The sequence below is a fragment of the Lutra lutra genome, chromosome 13 (genome assembly GCF_902655055.1).
Source record: "Lutra lutra chromosome 13, mLutLut1.2, whole genome shotgun sequence".
NCBI classification, from domain to species: Eukaryota; Metazoa; Chordata; class Mammalia; order Carnivora; family Mustelidae; genus Lutra; species Lutra lutra.
Window position 1 is genome coordinate 1,829,053 of NC_062290.1, and position 21,918 is coordinate 1,850,970.

General features: G+C 48.5%; 1 protein-coding gene across 3 annotated transcripts in view; it reads left to right on the forward strand.

Moving 5' to 3' along the window:
- Positions 1–16,246, forward strand: part of DIRAS2 (DIRAS family GTPase 2) — a 28,356-nt gene extending 12,110 nt beyond the window's left edge. For 2 of the 3 annotated variants that reach the window (XM_047701097.1, XM_047701098.1), the window contains exon 2: positions 13,379–16,246. In XM_047701097.1, coding sequence (XP_047557053.1) covers positions 13,414–14,013 — 600 coding nt within the window. In that variant the 5' untranslated portion in view covers positions 13,379–13,413 and the 3' untranslated portion in view covers positions 14,014–16,246. Of the gene's footprint in view, positions 1–12,825; positions 12,843–13,378 lie in introns of those variants that run through there. The other variant, XM_047701099.1, reaches the window with a different exon arrangement.
- Positions 16,247–21,918: the final 5,672 nt, after the last annotated feature.

The window sequence follows — 21,918 nt, forward strand, 5'->3', positions numbered from 1 at the left end:
TGAGAGGAAAAATTAAACCAAGTATCCAGAATGCACGATAGCCGGGAGCTCCTGCCTACGTTGGGCTCATACTTCTTTGCTGTAAGAACTTACTGAACGGGGGGCGCCTGGGTGGCTCAGTGGGTTAAGCCGCTGCCTTCGGCTCAGGTCATGATCTCAGGGTCCTGGGATCGAGTCCCGCATTGGGCTCTCTGCTCAGCAGGGAGCCTGCTTCCTCCTCTCTCTCTCTCTGCCTGCCTCTCTGTCTACTTGTGATCTCTGTCTGTCAAATAAATAAAATCTTAAAAAAAAAAAAAAGAACTTACTGAACGGTACAATAAATTCTGCACACTGGTTCTGTCTCTTACAATGTTAGCACGTCTCCTTTTGGAAATTTTTATTTCACTTGTCATTGTCAACTGTGAGTGGTCAGTGTTCTGTCCATGTTTCACAACTTCATTTTGTTTCTTTGAAGGACTCATTTATCTTCTCTGGTACGATTTTCCTTGTTTGGCTCACAGAAATGTATTCCAACAACAGATAATCACTTAGTACGTGCTGAGGATTCCCGATGAGTCAGATGCCTGGTAAATGAATTCAGCAGGGACCCTGCCTTTGCGGTGCCGATACTGGGCAAGGAGTGGGGAGAGCACACAAACCAACCAGCCAACACTGACAGAAGAGAGCCCGTGCCGGAGTGTCTTACTGAGAGAGAATCGTTAGAGCAAATACTAGATGCACGGAAGTGTGTTCAGACCTTTGTACTTCGGCTCAACTGTAGCAAATCTCTCCTCTGAAACTTCTCCTATGGGTTCCTTGCACCTCATGCATTATTGTTTCTTATTTATCTTTCTATAGGATTCTGTATATCCTATATTTCAGATATATAACAGATTTTATAGGATTCTGTATATCCTATATTTCTATAGGATTCTGATTTTGATTTGTCACCACACATGTTGACATATTATTTTATATACTTTGTCACAGCAGGAAAATCAGTATTTTTTCTGATGACTTGGGGCTTTTTTGCCTATAACTATTAATTAGAAGAGGATTCTAAGAATTTTCTAAAAAAAATTACCTTTAATTCAATTTTTGTAACTCATGGGATTAATTATAACGTGTTGTTGAACGTTTGCTAAAGAAAAAAGTGTAAGGATTTGTTCCAGAACACTGTATACCAGCAAATACACCATGTGAGCCAGACATATAATTTTGCATTTTGTAAAGAAACTACATTTTAAAACGTAAAGGCACAGGGGAAGTTAATAAATTATTTTTTAGATTTTTTTAAAAGATTTTATTTATTTATTTGACAGACAGAGATCACAAGTAGGCAGAAAGGCAGGCAGAGAGCGAGGGTGAAGCAGGCTCCCCGCTGAGCAGAGAGCCCAATGCGGGGCTCGATCCCAGGACCCTGAGATCATGACCTGAGCCAAAGGCAGAGGCTTGACACCCTGAGCCACCCAGGCACCCCAGGTGAAGTTAATTTAAGTAATATATGCAATGTATATGAAATAGCATCATTTTACGTTATCAGTGATATCATAGCTGTGAATGGGGTATGCAGGAGCTTTTTTTTTATTTTTTTTATTTTTATTTATTTATTTATTTATTTGACAGAAATCACAAGTAGGCAGAGAGGCAGGCAGAGAGAGAGGAGGAAGCAGGCTCCCTGCTGAGCAGAAAGCCCGATGCGGGGCTCGAACCCAGGACCTGGGATCATGACCTGAGCCGAAGGCAGCGGCTTAACCCACTGAGCCACCCAGGCGCCCCAGCAGGAGCTTTTTTATACTAAGGTCCGAAATCCAGTGCAAGAATTCTCCCTTGAGTCTCGCCGAAGCTCACGTGGGGAGTGGCTTCCATGTTGGACACGAGTCTCATGGGGTTTAGTGTCAAAAGCCAATGCCTAATGTCACCTTTGGCTCAGTAGAAGAGTGGGTTCAGGAAGTAGGTGCCAGTGTTAATTGGTCTTCTCAGGAAATTAGATTTTTGTTTGGTTTTGCCAGATCAGATCAGACCCTTAATGCTTTTACTGTGCGGCGTGGGTGAGCAAGGGGAGGGACCGTCTGCCTGCCACTGCTGTCCGTTGTGCTTGTGTCCTGCGTGTGGTCTTTAGGGCCCGGTTCCGTGGTTGCTAAAAATGTTCACACTTACAATCAGACTTTTCTTGTGCTAAAATACAGGCGACGTAAAATCCACCGCTTGCATCATTTTCTTTTTTTTTTAAATTTAATTTTACTTTTTCAGTGTTTTAAGATTCATTGTTTATGCTCCACACCCAGTGCTCCATGCAATCCGTGCCCTCCTTAGTACCCACCACTAGGCCCTCTCAACCCCCTACCGCCCTCCCCTCCAAAAGCCTCCGTGCATCACTGATCATGCATGGCCTGGCACACGTTCATACTGTCCTACCACCATGTGTCTGAGGAACCCGTCACCTCCCCACACTGAAACTCCATCCGCGTCAGACACTAACCCTCCATCGCCTCCTCCTCCCAGGCCTAGCACACCTCCTGCTGTTTTCTGTCTCCACCAATCTGAGTACTCTGGGGACCTCACGTAGGTGGGATCTTATCATCCCCCGTCCTTCTGTGACTGGCTCATTGCACTTGGCGTGCTGTCCTCGGGGTTCATCCGTGCCATAGCAGGTGTCTGGACTTCCGGCCCCGTTATGGCTGAGTAATGATGCATTGCGAGTATGTCCTGTTTGGTTTGTGGAGTCCTCCGTCCGCGGACCCTGCGTCCCTCCCCGCTGCTGGCTGTAGTGATGTGCTGCCGCGAACAGGGGTGTGCAAGCATCTTTTCAGTATTTTAGCTGCATGTCTGTGTATTGTTATCTATCAGTTATTTGGGGATGTACACCCAGAAGTGGATTGCTGTGCCAGTTCTATGTTTAATTTCTCCACGGTCTTCTCTGATTGCTTTTTGGTCATTTCTTTGGGTTTCGGAGAGTGCACATCCTACGGGTGTGAAGGGTGCCTCAGTGTGGCTTTGAGCTGCGTTTTCCTGGCGACTAACGTGGAACATCTTTTCATGTGCTTCTTGGCCACAGTTATATTTTCTTCAGAGAAATATTTAACGAGCCCTTTGTCCATATTTTGGTGGGTTTGTTTTTTGTTTGGCTACTCAGTTCTGAGTCCTCTGTCTTTTCCTTATGACAGCGTCTTATCAGAGTGTAGGACGTATTTCCCCCATTGTGAGTTTTCTTTTCTCACTTTCTTGATAACGTGTTCTTTGCTGCGCAAAAGTTTCTGATTTTGCCAAAGTCCAATTTACTTATTTGTGTGACATTCCAAAGGGCCCCAAGTAGTCAAAACAATCTTGAAAAAGAACCTCCAAGATGGAGGCTTCACACCTACGGATTTTCAAACTTACAGCAAAGCCACAGTCGATAAAACAGTGTGATGCCGGCCTAAGAAGACAGATGGCCCGACGGAGTGGGACGGGGAGTCTAGAAATAAGCCTTCACCGGCACGGCTGATTGATTTTGGATGAGGAGGATCAAGATCGTTCTTTGGGGGAAGAATTGTCTCCTTAACAAGTGGCGTGGGGACGGCGGGATAGCCACAGGGGCATGAAGTTGGGCCCTTCTCACACCGTATGCAAGAACGTGTCAGTGGCCCGACGTAAGAACGAAAGTCATGAAACTCTTAGAAAAATTCGTGGGACTGAAGCTTCATGACCTTGGACTTGGCAGTGCTTCTTAGCTAAGACCCCCCCGGCCGGAGTAGCAGGTAGCTCATGGCTGTCTGAGGGCGGCCTCTGTAGCCACCTGATGATTTTGTCAGCTTTTCTTTGGCTCAGCCTAGAAGCCCACCTAACGACGAGCACCTGTGCAGACGCCCGTTTCAATAGGCTGATGGCGAAGCAAGGCCCGGGGCCGCACGGGGCCGCACACTGAGCCTTGACGCCTGGCACCGGACGCTTGCTTGCTCCTGGTCCGCAGAGTTCCCTTGTTCCCGCTGCCTTCCTCCTCCGGGGTCCACTCTGCTGCGGGGTCAGCTCGCGCCGGCGGACGTGGAGGGTCCGACCTGGGAACTGATCCTCTGACCAGGGTGATGATGGTATTTTTATCTGCAAGATTTGCCTCTTCATTTCCCGTACCCGCATGGGAAGAAAAGGAGGCAAGCAGAAAGTGCCCCAAATATAGTCAGGCTCTTGGCAGTGTGTAAAGCATCACAAAATGCACGTTACTTCGTTCCATCGCGTTTCTGAGCATGGAGTCCAGGGGACAGCATCAGACAATCACCAGGGGACCTTTCTTCTGTGCCTCAGCTGCAGGCTATGACTTGCCTCTAATAATGACAGCCTTAAAGAGTAATGTACCCCAATCCAAGCCGCGTCTCTGTGTCTCTCCATTTGTTTCATTCTTGTGGATACCGTGAGTCTTGCAGGGGTACCTGAGGACACCCCCATCCTGACACCCCCCAGGGGTGGGGGCCCCATTATCTGGGTGCAGAGAGTTGTGCCTGTCCTCTGTTTCAACACCTGTCCTTACACCGCAGGGCAGGATGTTTCCAGAACACCATGAGGCAAGGTTCCGGGACAAGGAGTCTGCTTCTTTGGGGAAAGATAAGCCCCCGATGTTTAACTCTTTATGTCTGACAAATGTTTCCCACTAACAAATCAGTCATTTTTTAGGGTCCATAAAGAAGGGACATGAAGTGAATGTTTAATTAAATCGGGATTCTAAAAATAAATAAAGGTACGCTCTCCTCTCTAGAGAATTTACACGGAATTTGTTTAACAATGAAGTGTAAATATTGTGATAAAGATGAATGTGTTTGAGGAGAAGGCATCCTGGAGAACCCAGGCAAGGATTGAGCAGAGATCACCCATGTAATCTTCAGGGGAGGCACGCGCCTTTGATCTCAGACCATCGATGGGGATTTGTGGCAAGAGAGCACCCAGATGGTCAGGTTTTTCCAAATGCTCACACTTCATGAGCTGAATTCTTCTACTCTAGGAGATTAGGTTTGAATGATTTATTTTACATATGTGTGTGTGTGTGTGTGTGTGTGTGTATAAGAAAACATTATATATATATATGTATATATAATTTTCTCTTTTTTTCCCACAAGCTTAATTCAGGCTAGAACGCAGGTGAAGACTGTGGTTTTACCGACATGCTCCTTTTTTCTCATTCATAGGAATCTGCTGTTTCTCCTACAGGAGGTTTGGATGGGCAACGTCTGTGAGTCAGGAAATTGAAGTCCATTTCCCCCTGATTCTTAGCCCTACAGGCTCGGATAGCCTCCTGTCATTCTGCACCCTGTGACAGCGTCTATAGGGCCCGTGTTCCCCCACACCCTGCCACACCCCGAACTTCTCCAGGTACCAGCTGAGCGTCATGCCCATTAGCTCACTTCTGACACTGCGCAGCCGAGAGGAGATGAGATCTCGGGCTGAGGGCTCAGTCCTGCAGGCAGCCTGCTCTTCCTTTCAGATGCCCTTGACAAGCCCTGATGGTCGCCTGCGCTTCCGACTGGCTAGAAATCAGAGATTTCCACGACCCCCTCCTTGGGTTTGATTAATTTGCTAGAGTGGCTCCCAGAGCTCAGGGAAGCACATGGCTTACTAGGTCAGTGGTTTATTAGGTAAGGGGGTAGCTCGGGGAGAGCAGATGGAAGAGGAGAGGCTTGGGGCCAGGGGTGAGGAAAGGGTGGAGCTTCCGTGCCCACTCCAGGTGCCCCTCTCCCCACTCTCCCTGCAGTCCTCGTGTGCCCCTGCCCGGGATCTCTCCAAATCCTATCCTTTTAGGGTTTTATGGTGTCTCCATTACATGGTCATGATCAACTAAATAACTGGCCATTGGCAGAGTCAACCTCCAGGCCTTCTCTCCTCCCCGGAGGTGGGAGGAAGGGAAGCTGCAAATTCCGAGGTTCCCTTTAGGGCTGGTTCCCCTGGCAACCAGCCCCCCAATCTTTAGGCACTTTTCAAAGGTCGTCTCTTTAACATAAACCCAGTGTGGTGGAAAGGGACTCCTCGTCAGTAACAAGACACCCGTTTCCCCTTTATGGCTCTAGAGACCAGATCCTTTACTAAAAGACACTCCCATTGCTGTCCTCACTCAGGAGATGCCAAGGGTTTTGGAAGCTGTGCGCCAGGAACCATGATGAAGACCAAATATATACGAAAAATGTCTTTTCATCATCTGAATGATCAAATGTGTATTTCTTATAAATCACAATACCGTACCGCTAACCTCAGTTTCCGTATTTAAAATGTCTCATTTTGAATTCTTTAGTATAAGACACGCAATTTATGATACTTTGGGATGGCTCATTTCTTCCCTTTCCCTCATTTATCTATGTATAAGCTTTTCAGACGTGTAAGGGGATGAGAGAGTGTTGAATCCAGACAAGTTCCAGAAAAGGAGAGTAGAGACGTATCCAGACTGTCCTCCTACTCAGGGCACGGGCTCTGGGGGACAGATCTGTGCACCCGGAGATCCCCTCTAGCTGCCCCTCCCAGCCAACGTGGTGATTCTTTCGTAAATCAGGGGACAACCGGGGATTAGCAGACATTCGTGAAAACAATGGCCGTGAACAACGGACACACAGAACCCGAGATAGCTCAGATATGTGACAAGGACAGCAGCCAAAATGTCAGTCAGCGTTCTCACTGACAGCGTGGTGTCGCCTTCCTTGATATAAGAAAGAAAAGTGCTTCTGTGAGAAAGGAAGATCAGAGTGCCAGAATGGTGCTTGAAAGTGTAAGAGGAAAGATTCTAGAGAAATCAGAAACAGGCACACTCCCTCCATCACCTAGGAAGAGTTCCAGAAAGAGAGAGAAGGCATGGCGGCTGGGGTGATGCACTTTTTTAAAAAGAGGAGAAAATTTGGCCAGGCTGTGAGGTGGTCAGGTTTTGCAGCCTTCCCCAACCCTCAAAAAACAATTAAAAAGCAGTTCTCCATCCATCCTGGTGAGATGTTGTAACTCCCAGAGGATAGAGAATATTCTCAGCTTGCCAAAGAAAAGGGAAGATCCCGGCTTCCCTGTAGAGATAAGAATCTCCTACTGACTTGGATTTCGCATGGGTATCCCTGGATGATAAGGTTAAAAATCAGAGAATCCTTAAAATCTGAGGAAAGCACAATTTGAGCTTAATTTGGCTGCAGGATTGCATCTATCAGGTGAGAAAGGCATGCACTCAGAAATGTCAGTGGCATCAGAATTTATCAGTAATGTTTCTACCAAAACAAAAATGGATCCAAGGAAGGTGATGATAGACTGAAATCCAAAACTTGGCAACTAAGAGTCACCAAGGTAAAAAAATAAAAAAAGCGAGGAGGAAAAACCCAGCCGAACCTAAGACCCCCCGGGATGCTGACACAGAAAATTACGCATCAGTCAGGAAAGTCTGATTGACAGTGACCTTTTCCTCAGTGGGTTCAATCCTACTCTCTACTTTTGCCTTGAAGAATCTGTACAACCCCCCCCCCCTTTTTTTAAAGATTTTTCTTATTTATTCGTCAGAGAAAGAGAGGACACAAGCAGAGGGAGAAGCAGACTCCCCACTGAGCAAGGAGCCTGATGCAGGACTCGAGCGCAAGACCCTGAGCCGAAGGCAGATGCTAAACCGACTGAGCAACCCCGGTGTCCCTACAAAACCCTTTTAATGCTGTTTATTGATAGGTTTTAGAAACAACCTGCAGGCAAAAGACTTAATATAAATTTTAGAATAAATTGTCAGTATTGTACCTAGAAAATTGAAATACTGTACTTTAAATAATGTACTTTAAAAATAGAGAACTAACAAAGCCCAGGCAGCTGAGGAAGGCATTGTGCTAATCCCACAGAAGGACATGGCCCAGTCAGTAAGTCAGGACACTAAGATGTAGGATTCAAGCAGCGAGTGCATTATTTAAAATTATAATGGTGAACATCAGGAAGTGACAACTGAGTGTCCGTTCTTTTCAACAGCGGCTATTTCTGGAAAGAGAGACAGGCGGCCGAAGGAAGGACGGGGCCTGGGTGTGGATGAAAGCCAGTCTTACAATCTCCTTTATCTTTTAAATCAACTCATCGTTCATTTGCTTGTTTGAAAGTTTTTAAGCTGAAACATCACAGGTGGTTCGGGTGGGTCTGGGGTGGGGGTCTTGTGTCTCCACAGGACCCACCCTGATACACTTTCCCCTCGAGCACCCCAGACTGGTTATCCCTTCCCCTTCCCTTAAGCCCTGAATCTCCAAGAGAAATCCACGCTTGTCTTTCTGGCCATCTCTTTAGTCCTGTGGCCCCGAAATGCGCTGCAAGATGGCTCTGGCTCCCTCCACAGCCCCTGACACACCAATTACATGAAACGCTGTCCCAGTCTTCTCCACCTGCTACCGCCCCACACTCTATCAGTAAGGATATTTTCTTTGAACTTGGGTCTGAGATCCAAACCTATGAGGTGTCCTGGTTTTTTATGATATCTAAAAAATTTTGATATTTCATTCACATGATAGTTTTGAAAGATGAGGTTCACTCAGAACAATCTGGCTGACCACCCTGTTAACCCTGAACATGTCATTTCTCACACTGGGGTCTCTGGACCTCTTCCTCTGTATCTGTGAATCTGTTTCAGAATCAAGAGATGAGCACGTGCAGGGGCTTACTGCCCCTCAGTGAGTTTGGAATCCGGAAGCACGTGCTCTCCAACTTCTTCCTTCCTTCCCTCCCTTCCCTCCTCTCCCTTCTTTCTACATTCAACATTGTTTCACTATTCTGGGCCCTTTGAATTTTCATGTGAATTTTGGAATCAGCTTGTCAATTTCTGTAAAGTAGCCATTTGGGATTTTTGTAGGAATTGTACTGAATCCCTAGGTGATTTGAGGAATATTGCCATTTTAACAAAATTAAGTCCTCTGACATTTAAACATGGGTGCCTTTCCACTTATTTAGGTTTTTAGATTCTTTCAACTATATTTTTTAATTGTCAGAGTGTAATGTTTATGCTTCCTCATTAATTTTATTCCTGAGTATCTTATGCTTTTTGATGATACTATAAATGGAATTGGTTTCTTACTTTTGTCTCAGATTATTCATTGCAAGCATGTAGAAATACAGTTGATTTCCACATGGACACTCAAAACCCTTTTAGGGGTAGTTTATTGGTTCCTTTTTTCTTTGTGGAAGATTTCTTAAAATTTTCTATGGACAACCTTATGCCGTCTGCCATAAATGGTTTTGTTTTGTCCTTTCCGATCTAGATGCCTTTTATTTCGTGTTCTTGACTTTTCTTCTAGTCAAAACCTCCCGGAAAATAGCAAATAGAAGCTCTAAGACTGAGAACTCTTGTCTTTTTCCTGGTCTTTGGGAGAAAACTTTCAGTCTTTCATCATTAAGTATTTTCTTAGTTGCCCTGTTGCATAATGTGCCCTTTTTCTGGTTGGGGAAATTTCCTTTTATTTTTGATCCTCTTTTTTTTTTTTTTTTAATCATGACTGAGTGCTGAATTTTGTCAACTTCATTCCTTTTTGTATCTACTGAGATCTATAAAATTTTTAGTCTTTTATTGATAATGGTATGTTATAGCAATATTTGTATGTTAAACCAACTTTGCATTCCTGGTATAAATCTCACTTTGTTATAATGTACAATCTTGTTTATATATTGATGGATTCAGTTCACTAGTATTTTGTTGAAGATTTTTGTATATATTCATAAGATTTTGTATATATTCATAGATTTTGTATATATTCATAAGATTTTGTATATATTCATAGATTTTGTATATATTCATAAGATTTTGTATATATTCATAAGATTTTGTATATATATCAAGAGATACTGGTGTGTAGTTTTATTGTGAAATCTTTGCTTCAAGCTGGCATCAGGGCTTCAAAACAGTGACAAGTGTTCTTTCCTAGTCCACTTTCTGGCAGAGTTTGTAAAGTGCTGGTATTAATCCTTCAAATGTTTGCTGGAATTCACCAGTGAAGCCGTCTGGACTGCCTTTCCTTGTGGATAGTTTTTTGATCACTACTCTGCTACAGGTCTCTTCAGATTTTCCATTTCTGCTTGATTGAGCTTTGATAGTTTGGGTCTGTCTCATCTGAGCCACTAGTGTTACCATGTTACCATGAGGCAGGTCACAGGAGCTCCTTATAACGCTTCATATTTCTGCGAGGTCTGTAGTAATGTCTCCTCTTTCACTTTTGACTTTAGCCGTTAAGTCTCCTCACTTCCTTGGTCAGTCTGGCAAAAAGTTTGTTAGTTTTGTTGATATTTTGAAAGAACCAGCTTTCAGTTTCTTGATTTCTCTCTATTGTTTTTCTATTCTTTGTTGTACTAACTCTCACTTTAATCTTTCCTACATTTTTCTTACTTTGGGTTTAGGTGGATGATTAGGTTACCGATTTGCAATCTTCATTCTTATTTAACAGAGATATTCATAGCTACAGTTTCCTTCTAAACACTGCTTCAGCTACATCCACTCCACGATTTTTTTTTTTTTTTGGCCTTCTTCGCACTTTGTGCCTTCTCTCCAGTTTGTACCCCTGACCCTACTGCTCCTTTGTGATCCCTTTTCCTGCCCAGTCTTCACTAAATGTAGCCAGAGAGCTTGGGTTCCCAACCACACCAGTGCTGGGTCTTGTCTTGTTTCACTAGCGCCCCCTAGCAGCTATGAAAAGAAGGTGCTATTATTACGTCTATCTTCTGTTGCAGGCAATTCTAGTGCTGGAAGTGTAAGTAGATAACTCACCAAGTTCTCTTACATCAGATTTGGCATTTGGTCTTCTCTCTTGCTACGTGCCTTCCCCCTGGCCAATTTTACTTTTTATAGTGCTGTTTCTGTGTAGATGAGACCTACGCATTCATCGCTAGACTAGACTTCTCTGCTGACCTTTCAGACTAAAGCCCAGTCACCAACAATACTATCTCTACCTGTCTGTCCTACAAACCTGAAGCAATCACAGCTGCTTCCTCATCTTCTTCAAACCTGCCTTTCTTCTTGACTAACATGCCACCGCTTACCTGCCTGCCCAGCTCTGCCCAGATGGCAGCACTGGCTTAGTACCCCTGCATGAACATTGGCTCTACTCCCGCCCTTGGACATTGGCAAGAGGCAATGTCTCTTGGATAATGCGCTGTTCATCACTCCGCATCTTCACCCAGCCCTTGGTGGCATCTCTCCTGAGGGCCCCACTGGGCTTTCCTCCTGCCTTGGCTTATGATTTGACCACCGTCAGATTCGTGCTTCTATGCCACCACCTCAGGGCAGCAGGGTCTGGAATCCTGGGTCGGCTGAGTTGCCCTCAGACCTCTCTTTTGCAGCATCACTGTGATATAATTTATTAATTATCTGTGAAGTCATCTTCTCATTTCTGCCTGCTTCACTTAATCCTAAAATCCATGGGAACAGAGCCCCTTCCTTAGGTCTGCCCTCTGCACACGGGTTTTCTGACCCCTCACCCAGAGCCTGGTCTTTCCAGGAAGCTCAGTAGATAGTTCTCAGGCAAGTGCACATCTGGAGCTCTGGATTCTTCCTACTTGTGTTTCGTGTTGGCTTTCTCCATTTTGGTTGCCAGTGGAATAATGGAGACACCTTAGCAAGGCCAGCCGCATACTCAGCACACACAGGATGAGCGTGAGCTCAAGGCCAAGGGCTATAGAGATTTTGGAATACAGAGCTTAAGACACATTCCCTTCCAGGTAGATGCTCCCAGTCCAGACTGAGCTCAATAGCCATAGTACAAGGCAAGGCTGAGTGTGGACATGGCCTCCCAAGAACAGAGAGTGGCTTGTTCTGAGGTTTCAAGCCAGGTCCCAGAGACCACTGCATTTTTTTTTTTTTTAATGTAGAACAGTGTATTATAATTCTGTACTCTTGAGTTGATCGCAATGATCTTGTGAGCATTTAATAGATTGTCCAAACTCCGGAGCGGGCTTTCCTTAAGCCTTTTGCTGTCTTTGAACTACCTGACACCTCTCTGTGTTTTCCTGGGACATTTGATGCTTCTTCAGCCTCCTGGTTGGTGAGGGATTCCCAAGTGCTTGCAAGTACGGCTGAAAATTTCATTGAGCTGGTTTGGAGGCAAATACTGAAGCTTGGAGAAGAATTGGAAGACGGAATGCCAGCATCCTGGGCTTCGATCTGATGCCCTATCTGCCACTGGACATAGTTATACCTATTCATTTCGATGGCTAATTACACTTAATCGTTGGCCTCTGAAATTGACTTTGCTGAGCAGTCACTTTTCTTATGGTCCATGAGTTACTGGAGATGGGAAGCGTGACCAGCAGCACCGTGGTTTCCTGGAAGAAATGGTTCCATGCTTCACATTTCCACAGTCTTGTCCACCTGGGGGGAAAAATGGATCTTGCTTAATTCTCTACTTCTTTGTCTGTTATATGTCCTTCCTTCCTGGAGAAGAGACAGGACGAAAGATAGTTGGTCATCCATATGTGAGGACAGCACACTTCCTCTTGGGCGGGAGGCAATGTTTGTAATGAAGAAAAACCCCATTCTGCTCCATTTTAGCAACCACTTGTTGCTGTTTCTTCTGTTACCTCAATAACACGTGACTCCTGGTAATTCTTAAAAAGAAAGTACCTATAATCACTTTAATTTTGATTGAAATTTGATTTGAATGAGTGGGCCCTCCAAGCATTGTAGTTACCTATCAACGCTTGCTGCTCAGTGACCCAGTCCATACCACAGCCTTGACAGTGACCAAGCCACTGCCGCCAGCTCCCGGTATAGGTGGCGTGGGGACCCCCCGTGGGGGGGCAGTGACACTTGGTTTGTGTGCCAGGCCCACCTGTCTCCAGCCACGTGAAGTCCGGGAAGTTACACTCCCTGATGCCTTCTGTGCTTCTAGTGTTCTCAGTGCACAACGGGGACAGTGACACTGGGGCTGTAGGTGGTGAGGATTTCATGGATTAATATAAACATTGAATAAATATTAACAGCATTCTCTTCCCCACCCCTGTAGTTATAAAAAATCATATAGTATGATCTGAATGTACTTTGGGTGAAACAATAAGGGTCCTCTGTGGTTGTGTGTGTGTGTGTGTGTGTGTTGGCGGGTACTTCATGCCCATCTCCCCTTTCCCTTCCCTTGATGCCACCTCCCTTGGACTGACTTGGCACCTTCTCCCTAGACACAGGGATGCTCAGGGTTGTGGTCTAAGAAGGAGAAACAGACTGACTCTAGTTAGCTACTTAATAGAGCAACGGTCCTATTGAAAATTGGAGATTGACCATAATTACTAGAATTCTAGACTTTTTAAATGAAATTCAAATTATCTTATGTTGGGAGCATGAAAGCAAAACATATCCCTCCTGTTCTTTTTAAGCTACCAAACGAGGGTAATGTGCTCCTTCTCAAGATTTTCTTCTTTTTCTTTTCTTTTTCTTTTTTTTAAACGAATTGTCTCCCACGTCTGGTTCCTCAGCTAGGTGCTTCCTGGTGACAGTCAAAGGTCCTAAGCAACATGCCGGAACAGAGCAATGACTACCGCGTGGCCGTGTTTGGGGCCGGGGGCGTTGGCAAGAGCTCGCTGGTGCTGAGGTTCGTGAAGGGCACGTTCCGGGAGAGCTACATCCCCACGGTGGAGGACACCTACCGGCAGGTGATCAGCTGCGACAAGAGCATCTGCACACTGCAGATCACTGACACCACGGGCAGCCACCAGTTCCCGGCCATGCAGCGGCTGTCCATCTCCAAGGGTCATGCCTTCATCCTGGTCTACTCCATCACCAGCCGGCAGTCGCTGGAGGAGCTCAAGCCCATCTATGAGCAGATCTGCGAGATCAAAGGGGACGTGGAGAGCATCCCCATCATGCTGGTGGGGAACAAGTGCGACGAGAGCCCCAGCCGCGAGGTGGAGAGCGGCGAGGCCGAGGCCCTGGCCCGGAAGTGGAAGTGCGCCTTCATGGAGACCTCAGCCAAGCTCAACCACAACGTGAAGGAGCTCTTCCAGGAGCTGCTCAACTTGGAGAAGCGTAGGACCGTGAGCCTCCAGATCGACGGGAAAAAGAGCAAGCAGCAGAAAAGGAAAGAGAAGCTCAAGGGCAAATGCGTGGTCATGTGAAGTCCCGTCCATGGGAAGAGCCACGGCGTGTCCCCCTATCCCCACAACCATCCCCTTCCCCACCTCACGTGACACCCGCCAACGTCAGGGTAGCATGTCTGATGCCCACGTGTTCAACATCGCCTTTGGACTGAGCCGCGCGCCCTGTCCTCCCTGAGAGGGCCCTTCATGCCACCATTGATAAACACCCCCTCTCCAGAATCAGGGATTCTGCCCAGCCCTTTGGATGGATGCCCTGCCTTGCCTGGCCTCGTGGGGGATGGAGAGGCTCTGGCTGTCTCCAAAGGCGGCTTCACCAGGAAAGGATGGTCTGGGTTGGCGGTAGCGGGTCCCATCTGCATGCGTGCGACAGTGTGGGACCCCAGCCACGGCCCACCCTGACCAGGCGATCCTCCCCAACTCGCTCAAAGCTGGACACCCTTGGGGCCGGGAGGGGCGGGAGGGGAGGAGCCCAGGCCAAGTTCATTCCATTTCAGGTCCTTTAGCTGAATTATAAATAACATGTCACAGTGGCCCCCGGAAGGTGCTCGCTGACAGGTCCCTGACACGTGAGGTTTGCTGCTTAAGGGGGAGGCACTTCCAACACCAGACCTCGTTAGCAGGTGTCCCTGTCACTTTTAGGAGGATTTATTTCACATACAGTGGTGGCATCCTGCTGGGTCAGACACCCTGCAGGGTGGGAGCGAGGGTATCTGGACTGACTAGCGCAGTGTCCTGGCACTCGGTGAGTTCCCCTCGAGGGTTTTAGAGATGTGCTTTATCTTCCCTTTGACCCAGGAGGGCTCTGCCTCTTCCAGCCCCTCAGGTTTTAAATAAAGGCAATTAAAGTAGCCATTATTTTTAGACAGCTCTTTGCCTTCCAAGATGGTTTCCTTCTTCTCAGTAACTCCATCTATACGCCGCTGGAACAGCCAGCAAAGGCCATCCGAAGACCAGAAGCACATCTGTTTTTTAAGTCACATGGACACCTCTACGCCATACTCTGCCCCTCGATGAAATACTTCGAATCAGAAGTCGTTCACTGTGTTTTTGATGATCCGTCTGTAACAGAAGCATATTCCCAGAAAGCGTGTTCAAGGAATGGGTTATCTTGCATGCTCTGTGACACCAGTGTCTTCTCATCGCTGTTCGACGTGCTCTCCACTCTGGAAACAATGATCTTTTCTTCTTAATGACCTTGTGTGCATCCTTAATCCTCCAGATCAAATCAGGGCGTCTGCTGGTTCCTGCGTGCTGGCGAGGAGATGGGATGGAGGCTGGAGGCAGGCTCAGCCCGCTCAGCTTAACTGCTCTGTCCAGTCTGGTTTGGCTTTGCTTCCAGAAAGTTCCCACCGACAGAGCCCGTGAGCCCTCCTGTTTGTTCGAGTCGGCGTTGCTTACAGTGGCTCCGATTCCAGAATCTTCCTTTTAGCAGGGCTTCCTGCCTGGCAGGTGGAAGAGGCTGGAGGGGGTCCTCGTGTGGGACGGGGAGCCCCCAGCTGTCAGATGGCCACTCCAGCCTCCACAGAGTGGTCAAGTTGGGGATGTTTGCTTTCAGCCCCTTTGGTTCTGCTCTTGTCTAGACAGCTCCGTGCACTGGGCGCACCCTCTATCAGCACTTTCTGGTTCAGCGTCCTTGCCTTTGCTGTTCTTCTGTGCTCTGCCAGCAAGTACCCAGGTGGTATGTGTGGTGCCATGTGTGGGAGACGCCACTGAGAACCAGCCGCCCCACTATCTTCCCATATGTTGGTCTTCTAGTGGCACCCTGAGCAGGGAGGGTGTGGATGTGGCCTGCATGCCAGTGGGGTTGGGGAGCCCAGAAGGATACCTCAGCCGGTCCCATCAGGTCCTAAGGGAGGCCCCCTCCCCATGGTGGCTGCCCCACAGCCTTCACAGCAACACCTGGCTGGTGAACTTTCTAGAACATTTATTTTTCAACCTAGTCCTACTTTTTTTTTTTTACTTGTTTCTATTCTTTGAGAGATGTGATCAGTTTGTCATTTGGATGTGGGTTAAGTGGAAGAAGAAACAGGATATCACAGCCACCATCGGAGGCTGCGGTCTAGCAGGGGCTGTGTGCGTGTCCCCGAGGCTCCTGGCGTGAGGCCTCCCTGCCAGGCGCCCTGTCCTCACTGGTAGAAGTCACAGTTCCCATTCTGCCTCTCATGTCCCAGTCTGCCACTGAAGCATTTAGAGCTTCATCAATAGAGTTTTGGTTTTTTTTTTTTTTAATTAACATACAATGAATTATTTGTTTGGGGGTACAGGTCTGTGAATCATCAGTCTTACACAATTCACAGTGGTCACCATGGCACATACCCTTCCCAGTGTCCATCCCCCAGCCACCCCAGCCCTCCCACCCCGCTCCGGCAACCCTCGGTTTGCTTCCTGAGATTAAGAGTCTCTTATGGTCTGTCTCTCTCTCTGGTTTCAAGGCAGAGGGTCATGGGGGAAAAGAGGAAAAAATAGGAGGAGCTTTTAATGGTTGAAAACTGGAGCCATTTTGCTCCTTTGTACTTTGCCCATGAGTTTTTGGGAAGGCTACTGGTGCCTCTGTCACAGGTCTTTGTTGGGAGATCATTGTCCATGAACCACACTGAGGGTTTGATGATGATCTCAGCACAGTCTTGGAGGAGATCCCAGTTGTCTCAGGGCTCAAGGAGTTGGTTCCCCGAATTGGATGTGCTTAGTATTTAGGTGGCCCTGTCCTGAGTATGTCCCTGCTGTTCCGAAGGACCCTTCCAAACATTGCACATGGGCACAGAAGTGGTTGACCTGGCCACAAGATGTCACGAAACTCAAAATATTGCTTTGAAGATGGCATTCTGGGGATAAGCCGGGGGCTCCATGAGTCCCCTTGTGTCCCTTCTGGTCCCTCCTCCATCTGGTGACAAGCCATGGGCGTGCTCCGGGCATGCATGCAATACAAAGACCAACAGGAGCAATGTTGAATTGTTCCCTGGACCTAACACTATGTATACATCTTATGTGTATATATATAATTCACCTTCCCGCACCTCTGAGGTTTAAAGCCGCGCGCTGTGTACATCTATAAGTAAGGTACTTGTTTCACTATTCCTAATATCGAAGAAATGCTCATTCTTTGTAGAACAAACAACTGTTAAAGATTTTAAAAACTGCTCTGTGATTAGTTTCCTTTTCAAGATTTGTAACGTGTCGCTTGTACATAAGCTCTCTGAAAGCGTCTGTCGCTAACGGGACCCACGTAAGCCCTCCAAGCCCCATCCCAGAACTCGGACCTCCACAGGGACAGTACGTGGACAGGAGTATTTACAGAGCATGACTTTTCTATGTGTGGGAGACCAACGTGTGTATTTATATTCACGGTGTCTATTGTTACATTTCCATGATCGATTCTGTTTTATTTACTCTTCAGTTACAGAAACCACCCTTGCATACCAGTTTCTAGTTGCCAGTGATGTTCTGAAAATAATGAAACCTATTGAAATAAAGCTCCCATTCTGACCCTCTGGAGGTGGTGGCTCTGATTCTTTGTGGTGCGGCCTGTCAGGGAGGGAGGGTCTTAAGCTAGTTCTCCTGGACCTGCTCCACGGGCTAACCGCCGGACGGGAGGCCATCAGGCTCTGCATGGGGCTGGGATGGGGACAACGTTTCCAAAGGTTTCCTTTCTTCCTCGCTTCCTCCCTCCCTCTCTTCCTTTCTTCCTTCTTTCCAAGATTTTATTTATTTGTTAGAGAGAGAGAGAGAGAGAGAGAGCAGGAGCAGGAGTGGAGCAGCAGAGGGAGAGGGAGAAACAGGTTCCCCGCTGAGCAGAGAGCCCGAAGCGGTACTCGATCCCAGGACCCTGAGACCGTGACCTGAGCCGAAGGCAGATGCTTCACTGACTGAGCCACCAGGTGCCCCTCCAGAAGGTTTTTCCCAGGTGTTCCCTGGTGTGGGACATGAAGGCCAAGGAAGAACCGAGTCTCCTTGCTACCTGCAGCTCACTGACAGGTGTGGACAGGGGTGGCCTGGCGTCCCTCTGGGAGCTTGGCTGCCTGGGTGTTGGTACTTTGCTGGGGCGGGGAGCCCTGGGGCCCTGTGCATTTGCTTTGGCACGTAGAAGTTCCTCTGGAGACTTCCTTTGTCCCTAACCCCCCCCCCCCCCAGAGACCCGTGTTGTTGATCATCCCCCAATCATATGACCCACTGATGTACTCCCGGGGGCCTCACGGCTGGGCTTTTGTTAGGCGGTAATGAATGGCCTTTTCCCCACAATGCCTGGTCTGGTCAAGGTCCTGCCTTCCAAAATTCCTAGAGACTTACATTGCCCCTGACCCCCTGCCCACTTGAAAGTGGATGGTTGGCCACCCCTCTCTTCCTGGCGTCCTGTCCCCGTGCTTTAATAAAAGCACCTTCTTGCATCAAAGACATCTCAAGAATTTTTTCTTGGCTGTTAGCTTCAAACCCTAGCATCTTCGGTATATCAGTCCCTACCAGCCCCTGTCCCGGGCTGCCCCACTCTGGCTTCAGGAGCTGAGCTGGGAGGGACAGAGTAGAGGCAGGGTGCTCCTTCGCTCCCAACAGGAATCAAGAGAATCTCCTTTTAAACCCTGTGTCTCCAGCTCCAACCCCCTCTCAAAGGCAGGCTGTTAAGTGGGTTTGCTATTGAGAACCCCAGAGCTGTTTCTGGGCTCAGTTCCTGCTGGGCACCCTCGGTCCTCACTCCTCTTTCTCAATGCTGGTTATAATACAAACTCGACTTCTGGGGACACGGGGAAAACAAACCAACAACTCTAAACCAGGTAAAACCCTATGTCTGCCTGTGAAAAGCCAGGTGACCCGGGCAGGGCTGGATTTTAACCTCTGATCTTCTGTAAAAGGGGAATTAGCGTCCGCCGCAGGGGTGGCCTTTAGGATTCAATTAATAAGTGCAAAGCACGGAGCGCTGTCTTGTCACATGCTGAGCCTTCCAGAGACACCGGCAACCATGAAGGACTCGGCTTGGAAGGGCTGTGACAGTGTGAAGGTGAATCTGTGCCGGCACGGCCAGCAGCCAGCGCTCCTCCCTTTCCTGAAGCCTCTTTGATGGCTTTCCTGCTCTGGCTCTCTGCCCCTCATTATTGCCCCATTATTCAGGGCTTTCTCCAACTTAACAGATAATTGCAATCAGCAGGCCCCATTCGGCCCCATTAAAGGGCATCCCATCTGGTGCTTATCAGGCTTCAATGTGCAAATAAAGCTCTTGGATGGCCTGGTGACTCCCTAGAGCTGGAGCCTGCAGGGGTCCCCCCGGGCCTGGACATCTGCATTCCTAGGAGGCTCCCGGCTACCACGCTCTGCTCCTGGTCACCGACCGCACCTGGAGTGGCGATGTGGTCTTCACTTTGCACTCCGAAGCCCGCTGCAGGCTGGAGTCACCTGGAGGGGTTCTGAAGCCTCCTGATCCTTGAGCCCTGATGCAGAAATCACTATGTAGTAGGGCTCCAATGCGGCCTTAGCTCAGGATGTGTGGGGGGGAATCCAAACGTAGAGTAAGGTTGGAAAGCCCCTGCTGGGAGCCAGGATTAGCTGGGAATACCTGCTGCTTCCCTAAAACTCCCGGAGGGAAAAATGTTGTTTATTTAATCAAGATTCCCTTTTGGGCAAGTATCCTAGGCCAGCAGGTCCATGTGCACACTCCATTCCTGACAGCCTAAGTTTCCGCGGACCCCGAAGCCCGACAGCCCCCCATCCGTCCTCTCAGGGCTCTGCCAACCTGCCACTGCCCCCAGAAAGCTTGGCTGGGGTCAGAGGTCCGTGCTTCTGACATCTGCACTCCTCTGGTCTGTTTCTTTGTCCCAGGGCCCCTTACCCTTCCATTATCTCCTTCGGACTAAGAGCAGCTTTTGCCCAACCTAGAAGATGCCGTCACGGGTGGACCCAGAGAGGCCTCCCCCCGCCTCAGAGATGGGAACTTCCGCACCATCCTGACAACACTGCTGTACTGACGCGGGAGCGGGAGCGAGCTGACGACAAAGCACCGGCTGACATCCCGCACCCCCACACTCCCGGGGGGCCTTCCCCAGGCCCTCAGGCCGCCCCAGAACCAAGGGAAGGGAACACAAACGGCTCACGGACAGAGGTCACAGGCCTGCAGGACGGGAGTCTCCCTCCCTTACCAATGTCTTAGCGACGACAAGGAAAAAGCGTTCGTGTCAATGACCCGACTTCCAGAGACTCACGGACTCCATTTCCCAGAGCCCCAGCATCACCTCCCCTCCATGAGTGACGTGGGGAACCAAGGCAAAGGGAAGATAAAGTTGTTTCTTCATGACCTACAGCCCGTTGACAAGGGCCTGGGAAAGGCCGAGCGTAGGGTTCCCCTGGAAGCTCCCATTATCTTCACGTTAGTGTCTTACTGGGGGACAACGACCTTAACTGGGCAACGGCCAGGCCTCCGGTATCCTGAGAGTCTTCTTGAGCACAAGAAGTCCTGTGGGATGCTTCCCTCTGTTCTGGCCTCCCCCAGCTCCTCAATGGAATCAGTCCCCCCTCCCCCAGCTCCCCAATGGAATCAGTCCCCCCTCCCCCAGTTCCCCAGTATAGAATCAGTCACCCCTCCCCCTCCCCTCCTCCCCAGTATAGAATCAGTGCCCCTCCCCCTCCCCAGCTCCCCACTATGGAATCAGTCCCCCTCCCCCTCCCCAGCTCCCCAGTATAGAATCAGTCCTCCCTTTCCCTTCCCCCAACTCCCCAGTATAAAATCAGGGCAGCTCTTTCTGCCCAAGGCTCCTGTCCCTGGGCTTTAATAAAACCGGCTTCTGCACCAAAGACATCTCAAGAATTCTTTCTTGGCCGTGGCTGCAGGTCCAAACCCACCTCACACACACGCTCACTTTATAGTCATAAAGCAGCCCTCAGAGTTAGACACTACAAGCACCCCCCATAGGCAGTGTGGCAACCACAGGGTGGGGTTCAGGAGCAGACAGGAGGACCAGGGCATAGGCTTCATGTAAGACATCAACGTCCCGTTGAGACAGCGATCTACAGTTGTAAATTTGTGTGTCGAAATCCACTGCTGTGACCGGATGCCCTCATGCTTCCACTGCTCTGAGGTCCACTGTCGGTGTCCCCGTCCCATCCCTCCACATTTGAGTCGATTCCCATGTCCAGGCCGCTGCCCTGCGAACCCCAGGAAGCCCTCCCCTGTCATTAAAACCCAGCGGAATCTCCCCACCGACTGAATCCCTCTTGGCTCCTGTTTTCTGTCCTTTGGGGTTCTTACAAGAGTCTTCCTTGTGCTGGAAAGACTTTTGCCCACGTCCTGTTTCGTTCCCGCTATTTAACCTACAGTCCTTGCTGAACCTTCTCGGAACCGGAACTGTACTTTGGACCAGTGAACGCCCCGTAAACCCTGGTCAGGATGAGCAGCAAACCCCACCTCACCCTTCTGGGGGCTTCTGCGTGTGTCCAAACTTTCCTGTTCTGCACCTCAGGGCTTCCCAGCTGTAAAATATGTTATAATCCATTTGACCCTAACATTCCACTTTAGGCATACTTGAAACTAATTTTTTTTTCCTAAAGATTTTATTTATTGAGAGAGAGAGACTGTGACAGAGAGCACACAGGTGGGGAGGAGAGGGAGAAGCAGACTCCCCGCTGACCAGGGAGCCTGATTCGGGGCTCGATCCCAGGACCCTGAGATCATGACCTGAGCCGAAGGCAGAGGCTTCACAGACTGAGCCACCCAGGCGCCCCTGAAATAAATCTGATTTATGAAAGAAAAAGTCTTGTGCCCCAAGACATCCTCTGCAGCCTTAATTAGTAGCAGACTAGAGAGCAGGAACAGCCTGATCCCACCCAGAGCAGCGGTGTGTGCTGCTGGGTGGTGAGAAGCCAGTTTCCGCCCGGTTGGCCCAAAGCACTGTCAGTGACTTCATTATCAAAGAAAATTTAAATCAGGTTCACTAAGTTAAGAAAGTG